This window comes from Podarcis pityusensis (assembly GCF_964106645.2).
Source record: "Podarcis pityusensis genome assembly, chromosome: 3".
In the NCBI taxonomy this organism is placed as follows: Eukaryota; Metazoa; Chordata; class Lepidosauria; order Squamata; family Lacertidae; genus Podarcis; species Podarcis pityusensis.
The window spans coordinates 2,925,404-2,937,635 of record NC_138026.1 but is presented as its reverse complement, the minus strand read 5'-3'; the positions used below and the strand labels follow the sequence as shown (position 1 = coordinate 2,937,635).

Here is a 12,232-nt window from a genome sequence, read left to right as displayed (position 1 = left end):
CTTGTTCAGTTCCATGCTGTGAAGTGGTTCATATTTCAGTTTACCTATCCTGAATATTCAGAGTGTGCCCACTAATAAAAAAAAAATCAGGAAGTACAACTATTAGGAAGCTAACTCCACAAGTTACCATACAGTAAACTCTGATCTCTCGGAGTTGTTATGAAAGGCAATTGTGGATAGTTATGTGAAGAATGCTTTTACTCCATAAGCTATTCTCTATAAAAAGTTGTAGTTGTTGTTACTATTACTATTATTGTTATTTTATTTATACCCCACCTGTCTGACTGGGTTTCCCCAGCCACTGTGGTGGGCTTACAGCACATATAAATAGTAAAATGTCAAACATTTAAAACTTCCTTGCCTTCAGATGTCTTCTAAATGTGTAGTTCTTTATCTCCTTGACATCTGATAGGAGGGCATTCCACAGAATCTTGTTTAATGGATCAGTGTCTTGTTTAATTCAACACCCTCTTCAGACTTCATTTCTATTGGACTTAGATTTAAGAATACAAAGATTTGGATCTGCCACACCGTACTTCAAAGCTCAGTAGGGAAAATTAGTGGCGTATACATGTGGGAGGTCTTTGTGCTTTTTAAATCGTCAAGCCAGAAAGCAAAGCATGCCCTTGATACAGCAAATTTGATGAAGTTCTAATATAAACCCTATCTAAATTGTACCTGTCTACTTTGTAATGTAAACAGGTCAAGTCACTTGACTAGTCTCTCACTTTCTAGCTTAGCACAAAATAAGTCATAGGAAGAAGAAAACATATTCTGATCATTCTGATCACTTTGATCTCAATAGGCAGGAAGTTCCAATCAGGCACCTTCACTGTACTCTTTTTGGTACCGGCTAAAATAATCTTGTTTAGACGAGCCTTACCCAGATGCTTAGAAAGTTGGGGTAATTTTAATCTGTTTCAGTATTTTAACTTTTGTATGTTTTTAAGTAGGGTTGTAATTTTTTCTTGATTTTACTGTTTTATCTTTTGTAAGCTGCTCTGAGGTTTTACACACACACACACACACACACACACACACACACACAGTGTATATATTTTATTAATAAATAAATAAATAAATAATTCCAATAGTTACTCCTTCAAATAGCAAATGCAAGTGGTGAGTGCCTACAGGACCATAGTGAAAACATAGCCACTGAAGTACGTCTGCAGAAATACAAGTGGGGGGTTAAGTGGACATCCTATACACACCAAAACAGTACAATGTGAATTGAGCATTTTCAGTTCCCATGTAATGCTGACTTTCTGTTTGCAGGGCAAAAAATTCAGATAGGAAGAGATGTTTACAGGGAAGAGCTAAGATTGATTAATCCAATGCTCTGGTTTCTCATTTCTTTTTAGCTTTAAAATAGCTATATATTTTTACCCTTCTCCTACAACTCACTGCTGGAGGAAGAGGTCTTACATTCTTTAATTTTAATTATTTCTTTTATTATGACAAGGGAATACTTGTCTCCATCCTGGGCAGATCTGAGGATCTTGAAGGGAGCTTCATGGGAAGAGGAACCAGGGAAGAAGGACAAGGACAGGAAATGCTGCCTGAATATACCTGGTTCCATATAGACAACTTGTAAATTTCTACTTTTCCTAGATCTCAGTGGAATTTTATTTTGAGGCTATTTTGTGAGCTGCTTTGAGACCTTTCCCGGCCTATACAGCCTATAATCTATTCTAAATAATAAATTCTACCCCAGTGACTGGTGTGTGTACAGGTCCCATCTTCTTTCTTCCTCACATTCCCCTTAAGCTGGTCACAACTAAGCACATTTTTCAATAGGAGCTGAAGCAGTTATTCTTGCTTTATGCTTCTTTTTTGCATACTTTTTACTTGTCATTGTCCATATAGTCAGCATTTGATGGCTCAGCCCTGAACTATCCTGGCAGCCAGTAGGAAGTGGTAGGAGAATGTTGAATTAAAACATGATTGAATGAAGCATTCCTGTGTCTATATGGCTAAGCAGGATCTTGAGAGAGTTGGTCCTTTCTATGCTCCCTACAACTTTCCTTATGATAGGTTGTTTTTATGATAACAAAGTGCCTAGCTCAGTTCATTGAACATGAGACTCTCTATCTCAGGGTTGTGGATTTGAGCCCCACATTGGGTACAAAGATTCCTGCATTCCAGGGGGTGGATTAGATGACCATTAGAGTCCCTTCCAGTTTTAGGATACTATGAAAATGGTTGGAAGCAGTCAGTACTGGGTGTCTATATTTTTCATCAGTGAAAAATGTGTAGTGAAAAGTATTATTACAGCTTTTGTTTATCTCAGATTGGCAATAGGCTCTCTTCAGGCCTGAAAAGTACGTAGAGGGATGGTTTGATGCGTATTTTGCAGTACCACCGGATGCAGGCTGCCTGCTCTTGACCTTTACATGTTTAGAGTGAAGTTCTGAAGGATGCTTGTAAGTGTATTTGCCTGAAGGCGCTTACAAGCCTCCTCATAATCAGAAAATTGCCTTATGAGGGCTCCCAGATCATGAGGAGACTTGTAAGTGCTTTTAGGCAAATGAACTTGCAAGCTCTTTTCAGACCTTCATGCAAAACATGCAAAAGTCAGGAGTGTGGATGTATGTATGTCCTCACAGGTCCAAGCTGAATGCATGGGGAGGCCTTATGAATATACTGCATTGAGTTACTTCATTTTCTTCCTTTAAAAAAAAATAATACTGACAGTTCAGAATTGGAAACTGCCAGAACTACTAAGGAAACCAGCAACTGCTAGCATAGCGTTGTATTTAGTACAGCCCAGTTTGAAGTTGTGGTGAGTAGAGGTTCTGAAGCAAAATAAATCCTGTACGCCTGGACAAATGTAGGTGATTGTAGGCATCATCATATTAAAAACGACCTGAAATAAGTAGCATATTGTGGTGCCTTGGGGGACATCATGAAAAATATTGACTAAACATAGGGTGTTTAAATGTAGTGGCATTCATGTTTGACAGCTAACTTTTGTGGAACCAGGATTTTATGGAAGGAGCAAGGCTTCCTCTGAAAAATGAGACATGTTATTACTTTATTTTAAATCTGTATTCCAAACTAAAGTTCCAAGCAGAATTTAGAGGCAGTAAGCTTTTTAGAGGAGTTTCTCGGTGAAAACTTCACATGTGATGCTGAAAAGCAAAGCACAGCAGTGAGCCAGTGACACACAAAATGAAATCTTATCTCCAAAATACCCTGACTTCATTCCTCAAGTAATTATTTTTATCCTTCAATAGGTGTGTCTGCCCGCTATTGTGCGGAAACATTGCTACATCTCATGTTAATTATACTCTTATGCTTGCTTCAGAAGGGCAATTTAGCAGAGTGCAGTAATTAATTCAACCCAAATCAAACAGTAAAAAAAAAAAAAATGCAATTAGGTGCCAAAGTTACATACACAGACACTACTTCTTCTCTGAAGCATTTATGTTAGCAAACAGAAGGGGAATATTGAGACAGGCTGTGTGTAGTGGAGTAAAAAAATTGCTTGAGTTAAAAGACATTTTATTTCATTTTGGTTTTAAATGTTTTAATTCTGCATAGGAGTGCTGGCTGGAGTTTAATGGGAGTCAGGTCTGGAGAAATGGAAGGGCTATGCTAAACCCTGTACAATTAATAGGTATACTTTACACATACAAAAAAAGATGCCTTCCTGGAACATGTATTATTTCTAACGTATCAGCAAAGAAGCTACTAGCCTAACCTATGTAGTCTGTCAGCAGCTTAAAAGAAACAGGAAGCAAAAAGAGTGAAAGCTCTTAGTTTACTAAAAGTTTCCCTTCCTCTTCACTGGGGAAGGGATGATTCTTACACTTCATAAGTGACCTGTTCCAGATTTCCGTATTCGGTCTAATCTTTTTGTAGAAGAGTAAAACTATTTTCATATTTTAATAACACAGAGGATTGTAAAGTGTGATTGTGAAAACTGTTTGGAAACTTCACTTAATTCGAAATACAGCCACTTGGCTGTTAACTAGCACCAGATGATTTGCAACCTTCATTTCTAATATTGAAATAGCTTCATTGGCTTTTGCTCCGAGCGCAGTTCAAAGTGCCTGGGGCCTACCTTTTAAAAACCTTATGATGCTTAGAAGGACCCCAGGGCACCTGAAGGAATGCCTGCTTCATGGTAAGCTGCCCGTGTATTGAGTTCATCTTTGGCGGCTGTCCTTGCGGTTCTCCAGCCATCCAGGGTTGAGAACGGACCTCTGGAACGAATTAAGTTCTTAACCCGAAGTACCACTGTAGTGTTTCAAACTGTCTATAACTGACCTGTATTAAAGGCCTCTACAACTAGGAAACAGAAGCACTGTTTTCTGTTTGGAAGGTGATGACAAGAGGAAAAAACATTTCTTTAAAAAAAGAAAACAGAAAACAGTGCTTCTGTTTCCTACTTGTAGAGGCCTTTAATACAGGTCAGTTATAGACAGTTTGAAACACTACAGTGGTACCTCGGGTTAAGAACTTAATTCGTTCCGGAGGCCCGTTCTTAACCTGAAACTGTTCTTAACCTGAAGCACCACATTAGCTAATGGGGCCTGCCACTGCGCCACCACCACTGTGCAATTTCTGTTCTCATCCTGAAGCAAAGTTCTTAACCCGAGGTATTATTTCCGGGTTAGCAGAGTCTATAACCTGAAGCGCCTGTAACCTGAAGCGTCTGTAACCCAAGGTACCACTGTATATGTAAAGAATGTGTACACTTGTGAAGAAATGGGGCCTCCCGCTGCCGCTACACCACTGGTGCGCCATTTCTGTTCTCATCCTGAGGCAAAGTTCTTAACGCGGGGTACTACTTCTGGGTTAGTGGAGTCTGTAACCCGAAGTGTTTGTAACCCATGGTGTTTGTAAGCCAAGGTACCACTGTATTGTTATAGTCACTATGGGTTTGAGGGGTAAACTTTTATTATTTACATAGTACAGTCCTACCTTGGAAGTCGAACAGCTTAGTTCCCAAATGTTTTGGCTCCCGAACATCGCAAATGTGAAAGTGACTGTTCCGGTTTGCGAACTATTTTTGGAAGCCGAAGGTCTGACGGGGCTTCCGCAGCTTCCAATTGGCTGCAGAAGCTGCACTTTGGTTTTTGAATGTTTTGGAAGTTGAACAGACTTCCGGAATGGATTCCATTCGACTTCCAAGATACAACTGTATGTAAGTGGAGTTTTAGTGTCAGCCCTGTTTGGGAAGCTTTTAATGTTTAATAGGTTATTGTATTTTTGTGTTTTGTTGGAAGCCGCCCATAGTGGCTGTGGAAACCCAGGCAGATGGGCGGGGTATAAATAATAATTATTATTATTAGGTCTTCTGGATCTTATTGTTGCTGGCTGAGCTAGAGATCAGAGAGCCAAGGCCATAGTTGGTTGCAGTTGATTGGTTGTAGTGTGGTTTGCATGTGTGTAGCATTGCTGGGTTAAGTTAGCCATATTGATTTGGATGTTGTGGGGGGCGGGATCAGACTTTGTCTTGTTGGACTATATCTTTGCTCTTCTGAAAGCAAACCTTTCTAACAGGCACAGTGACTTACAGTTTTAACATTGGAGGAGCTTTCCCAGGTACTGTGGTGAAATACTGGTTCCTTAGCATTCTGTTTTTGAACACCTGAAAAAGTCTGTTCTGTGTCATTTACCACAGTTTCAAATACTGTACTGGGTGCATTCACATATTTCAGCTGCTGTTCACACATTTCATGGAAAAGCACCCAACTATGAGCTGTGAAGCAATGAGGGAACCAAGTGGAGTATATGCATATGTGAATTAGCCCTGTAAGTGAAATGATTGACTTGAGAGTTTCCAGCGCCCCTTGAATAATAGTTATGTGCCTGTGGCTAATTCTCAAGGTGGATTGTTTGTTGTATTTTCAGAAACTGAAAAAGAAAGTTTTTTTAAAAAAAGGAACTGATTCTCATATTTGTTTTAACTGATTTTAATACTGTATTGTGTTTTTATTTAATTGTAAATTGCCCTAGGACCTTATGGTGAAGGTACGGTAACTGTTGTCTGTTGGCAATTTTGTTATTGTTGAGTTTGAGACAGAAATTAAAAAGGAAATTGGTTGGCAATATGATGTTCATCAATATGATGAAATTTAATTCTTTTTTTAAAAAAGAGCCATTCCTGATGTTTGTCTTACCTGCAAATGATGTTAAAAGTGTCTGTCAGTGAACCGTCACATGTTATGTTGGCCATAGGTCATTTGCCAGAAAACCCATTTCCTTCAACTTCCAATAAACATTACCGCAACACTTGTTTGCCACTTTCCCTTTAGCTCTTTACGTATATTGCCGTATATGGATTTCTTTTACCATACTTTTAGAATAAACAGTTACCTAAGTTACAGTCTAGTTACAGTCTAAGCAGGTAGGCACACTGTAATTAAAGAGTAAAAGATTCTAACTGTTCTAAAGGCCTAGAGAGGCATGGTTTATGACCATTTAGCCATAAACCCACACTAGAAGGGGAATGGGAAGGAAGGAAAAGTATACTTGTCCTTAAGCAAAGCGTAAGTGTTCAGAGTCCTAGGGAGTGCTGGATAGGTTCTGTGCTGTTGGAGCTATGAAAGTCCACTAGCTTTTGACTCTAGTGGGTTTTTTAATACATTCTTGCCAAGTCATGCCAATGTATAGGGGGGTGACTGTAAAATGAGTGATTCCTACAATTTCCGTAACTCCTTTCAGAATAGTGAGAAATGATTAAAACTGGCCAACCTGTTTGTTTAACAGAAGGTTAAATATTTTGATAGTGAGCAGTTTGTAAACCTAGGCATCTCTGTCTGCAACCTGCCTTTAAATCACCTCACCATTGTCTGGAGGGCTCACATGGAGGAGCTGAGCTAAGGTCAGATGTGTGTGAACTCAGGATATTCCTGAATGCTTTTCAGCAGGTGATTGGGATCAGGCTTGTTTCCTGGTTCATGGAGGGCAAAACTCACTGGAAGAGTCAGACACTAGGAAGAAACAACTTTTAATAAAGAATGGGGGGATCATGTAAACTATCTGAAAAAGTATTGTAAACAATGAAGTTCATTAGTAGGATTATCTTAAAACTGTAGTTAAAACTATTAACTAAGAAATAGTGAGGGAGTAATTTAAAAATGGGATATTTGTATTTGATGTTTGCATGTTATAAAAATTAAACTGAAAAATGAAATGTATTTTAAAAAAATAAATGAAAAGCAATAAAGGTGTTTCTCAAAGCTTTGATTATCACATTTAAAAACTCTAACTATTCTTTTCTATTAATTGTTCCTATGTAGAACGTAATGCATTTATAACTTGTGACATACTTGCAGCCCTGTTTAATGCTTTAGTGATGGGTTCCATAAGTTCTTTGGACTGTTATGTAATATAGTTTATTAGCTAATATATTTCCAGTGTCCAAAAAAATGATACTCCGGTTCTTTGGTTCCATAAGTAAGTACATTGTTTCCAAGTCTGTTGGCTTGTTTTTAGGTAAGGCACACACTGTGGAAACTCTGTAGAAATATTTAATTACCGTAATTCAACGAGACCAAGACTCCTTTTATAGAAATTAGGCTGTAAAATGTTTCAATTTAAACACATGGGGTTCCACAACTGGATATTCCATATACCTTAAAGCCACTGCCTTCCAAATTAGAGGATCAATGTGTTTACTAATTTTACTCATTGTTCCCATTACACTATATTTTTCAATTATGGAGTCATAGCCTATTGATTTAAACTGAATATTCCCATTTTCAAATCACAGTATGTTCCCTTTAAGGAGATTTGTTAACAAACCCCAAATGTTCTTCAAATTAGAAATAGTTCTTGAATACTCTTATAGCTGCAGAAACCATTATGATATTGCAAGAGAGTTGATTAAATTAAGTGCTTTTCTAGTTCTTGAATGCGAGAAACACCATGATCATAACGAACTGCTTTTCAGATCCTGTATTTTGACTACAAGCATTTCTGCATCAGCTTGTCTGTGTGTGCAATTTTTAATGATTCCTCTGTTTCCTGAGCTAGTTTTATTGCCTTCTCCTTTTCAACTTCCATATTTTTCCAAGAAGGCGACCATCTTACCTTCTCTACCTGTATGTTTTAACTTTTCACTCCCCAGTTCCTGTTGTTCTAAGCTAAAATAAGTCTCTTCCCAATCTTCAGTCACCTCAGTTTTTCTTCTAACTGTTTTTTTACTCCATTTAAAGCCTTTTGGAAACTATGGGAAGTAAACCCCATAACATACAATATTCTTTCTGCATTTTTGATGGTCTAAACTCTTATGCAATAAGAGTGAAATGCTTCCTCCAAATATTTTAATGGATTGTCAGAGTCAAAGCATTTCCTATGCCATACACATGGACCCCTTTTTTCAGTAAAGCTCTCTAAAGGTGTCAAATCCATCCTTCCTAAGGAACTTTTAGCTACACTTTCTTCACCATTGGGATGCTTAGACATAGTTTATTCTCTCTAGCCACAAAAAAATATTGCATGCTGCTTTAGACACACTTCTGGTAAACCATTTTTCGTTGTGCATGTGCTTTCACCACCTTATAACTTAAGCTTTTGATCTCTTGCTCCCCTAAGGAGCAGACTGATATAAGCCTTACTTATTTTTTGTCTATAATAGAAGTCAGATCTACTTTTTACCATATGTCAGCCAGATAAGTTTGGTCACATTTACAACATGTGGTTTTCTGCTCTAAACATGTATCTATACCCTAAGCACAAAATTATAAATGGGCTCTGGTTGCTCTCCTTTATTTACAGGGTTTTTAGGAGGTAGAGATTTTTCTGCTGGACCAAACTTTCCTTCTTTATGCAATCTGACAAATGGTGAAAAGTCCCTACCTTGTAACTCTAATGGTCATAACAACATTTACTAAACCTTTTTTTTCCCATTACACATCTTCCTGTTTAACAGAACTCAGATTTGCCTCTATTCCTGCCTAAATAAATCTCCTGACACGTGGTACTTTATTTTATTCTGGACTGGCGATCCTAAAATATCTTTTAAATGCCAGGTGGGGTGACCTAGTCATTTTTAGAGGCAGTGCTCAAGCAGTGCAGTCAATATTCAATATCCCAGCAATACAATTAAAATTCAAAAAGAGAAAGAGGAATGGAAAAAGTTTTGGATATACTCAATGCCTAGTCTGCTGTCCCAAACAGCTTCCCAGGAATACAATTAGCCATTTGGCATTTCCAAGGAAACTGCAAATTTTGGCCTTATGCCCTATAAATTACCTGGCCCTATGCCTTAAATCCTGGCCTTGTGCCCTTGTTGGTCCAGTGACCCAAGAAAAAAAATAAAATAAGGGTGTTGGGGCACTCACATAAGCCAAAAGCTCTCTGGAGCGAAACTACTAACACAAACAAAAACAAAAAAGGAAGAAGAGGGAAATACTCACACTCCAAACTCACTACACACTCTCCATGTGGTCTTAAACCACCCTTGCAACCTGCTGTTCTCCACCTATTTGTTACAAGTGTGTACCTTCTGTCAGCACTCATGTATGTTCATATACACACTGCTGAGAGGTTTATGGATGAAGTTTTTTCTTTGCATACCACTGGTAGTTTGTTTAGAGCAGGCATGGCCAAACTTGGCCCTCCAGCTGTGTTGGGACTACAATTCCCATCATCCCTGACCACTGGTCCTGTTAGCTAGGGATGATGGGAGTTGTACAGTGGTACCTCTGGTTACGTACTTAATTCGTTACGTACTTAATTCGTTCCAGAGGTCCGTTCTTAACCTGAAACTGTTCTCATCCTGAAGCAAAGTTCTTAACCCGAGGTACTATTTCTGGGCTAGTGGAGTGTGTAACCTGAAGTGTATGTAACCTGAGGCATATGTAACCCGAGGTACCACTGTAGTCCCAAAACAGCAGGAGGGCCAAGTTTGGCCATGCCTGGTTTAGAGGAAACAAACCACAATCCCAGGTTCGCAAGCAACAAGAAGTCCAGAAATAGCAAAGTGCTTGTTAAATGTCATTTAACATTGCATGCAAACCAGGCCCACCTGATGGCATTTCAAATTGTACCACTTGCACCTGATTCCTCCAAATAAAATGCCTCTGAAAATTGGTTTTCAATCTATCCATCTATGTATTTTACTGGATACTTGGTGTGTGTGTGTGTGTGCATGTGTACATTTATATGTAGAGAATTAGTTTGAAAAACGTATGATTTTTTGAATTGGAGAGTTTTGAAATAGCTCAACGGAGTTGATATGAGAAGGTAATTGATGAATTGTAGTCTCTTTCATATGAAGGAGTGGTGCAAGAGAAAGCACTGTTCTTTTATCACGTCATAAATCAATCAATCAATAAATCTAGAAAAATTAATGGTGGGTGTCTTTTTTTCCTCCTCAACAGGCAACCTGATAAATTGGTAGTGGTTTGGACAAGAAGAAGTCGAAGGAAATCTTCTAAGGTTAGTTTAGTTTAGTTGAATAAGGGAAACAAAAGTTGAAAAAAGTTAGTTGATTATTATTTTGCATTAAGACAGGAGAAAGATAACTGATTTTTACAAATACACCTAAGTTGTTCTCTGTTTTTTCTTGTTAATACCATGTTTAGTATTACTAGTTACTGAGGTTGCATCGATGCATGCATAAGCTCAGCACCTGTCATTGTGAAGATGAATAGTAATTGATAGTAGTCTATGGATGTATTCAATATTTATCCTGCCTTCCCTCCAAGATGGTCAGAGTGGAAGGTTCCTTATCTAAAGTGTTAGTATAAGAAAATATTAAATGGTCATGGTTGCATATTTTTATTACTTGAATTGGTTTTCTGGGTGGGAAAATGGCCCTCATCTAGCATGTTAACCACATACACTAACTTGCTTTATTCTCAAATTATTTATACATTTAAAGGATAGATTCAAGTTGTTCAAGTTGGTCATCATTGATGTATTAATGCAAAACTTTATTTACTTCCAAGAGCTCCCAGCTAATATGTCCATAGTAAATGAATAATAACCATAATAATAATTTCATACTAGTGTAGAAGAGTAGCCATTGTGCTATAAGGAGCAAAATGTACAAAATTAAATTACATTTGAACACCTATTATATGCTAGCTCCTTTGTGATCCTATTTCCACATTATCATTATTTATGTGGGAATTATTTGAATTAGCTAAGTTGCTTTGAAGAGGTTGGTTAAAATTAAATTAATTTAAATTCAAGCAGTCACTTAAATTCCCCAATCCAGCTGAGGAAATCTGTACACGTAAGCAGGTTTCTGCACATACATAACTGACGGATCAGGAAACAAATCTGATGTGCATCAGAATGTGGAAGCTGTCTGTCAGCTTTGCATTTCCTTCATAAGATGTGTCTTTGAAAGTGCATCCCTATTCACATTCTGCTGTTTATAGTCTAGCCACATAGTATGTTCAGCACTACTATCCTCCAGCTATCCTAGATTTTCAGGCAGCTATGGACTGACATACAAATGCTCTGGCCAGTCCATGATTCCAGCACCACGCTTGGAAGCCACAAGAGTCCCTTCTCCTCAGAATTATACCCGCTATGCAGTGGACATGGTTTCTAGACATCAGATTTAATCCTTAGGTGTTCCTAATTTACATAGGCAGATCCATGTATTGATGGTGACTTTGTTTTTCAAGTGTCTGACCTTCTACAAGAGCCGGAATAGTTCTGCTGTACTGTCATATCAGTTAAGGAGATTTTAACTTGGGGCATTTGGAGAGCATTTCTAAAATGATACAAACTCCTTGCCATCAAGTTCTGGGCCTATATAACATTGGTGATTCTACTTGATTTAAGATGTTTGTCTCTAGAACTGTAGAGACAGTTGTATTATGCATTCAAATCATTATGCATGTTATTAGTTTCTTTTAATTGCATTCTTGGAAGCAGATCAAATGCCAAATTATTTTATATTAGGGTGATATTTGTGTCCCAAGGATTACATAAATCTTTGGCAGCCTGTGCCCTTGGCTTTCGTATATTCATCTCCTATGAGAATGGAATGATCCTGGGAGGGGAGGAGAACATTTCAGTATTATAGCTGATGGACTGAAAATGAAAATCAGAGAAAATTTGACAGAATAAAAGTATATATAATAGATAAATCGTTGAATCAGGCTGTGTCTCTCTCACTTTTATAAACAAGTGTATTTTCCAAAAGTTTAGCCTGGATTCTCCTCTTCACTGTTTCACATTATAAACAGGGGAGCCAATGTGATGACATCCATATGCTCATGGACTAAAACTCCCTTCAGCCATAACCAGC

At 38.0% G+C, this 12,232-nt stretch overlaps 1 protein-coding gene and 1 long non-coding RNA gene across 5 annotated transcripts in view; one reads left to right on the top strand and one right to left on the bottom strand.

Annotated features, from left to right (window-relative positions):
- The window catches only part of LOC308472532, a 35,153-nt gene extending 29,755 nt beyond the window's left edge, over positions 1 to 5,398 (bottom strand). The window contains exon 1 of the long non-coding RNA XR_013983559.1: positions 4,933 to 5,398. This is a non-coding gene — a long non-coding RNA (uncharacterized lncRNA). The remainder of the gene's footprint in view (positions 1 to 4,932) is intronic.
- Positions 1 to 12,232, top strand: part of EHBP1 (EH domain binding protein 1) — a 276,734-nt gene that overhangs the window by 36,100 nt on the left and 228,402 nt on the right. For all 4 annotated transcript variants that reach the window (XM_080997355.1, XM_080997356.1, XM_080997357.1 and 1 more), the window contains exon 3: positions 10,344 to 10,401. In XM_080997355.1, the coding sequence (XP_080853481.1) occupies positions 10,344 to 10,401 (58 nt within the window). The remainder of the gene's footprint in view (positions 1 to 10,343; positions 10,402 to 12,232) is intronic.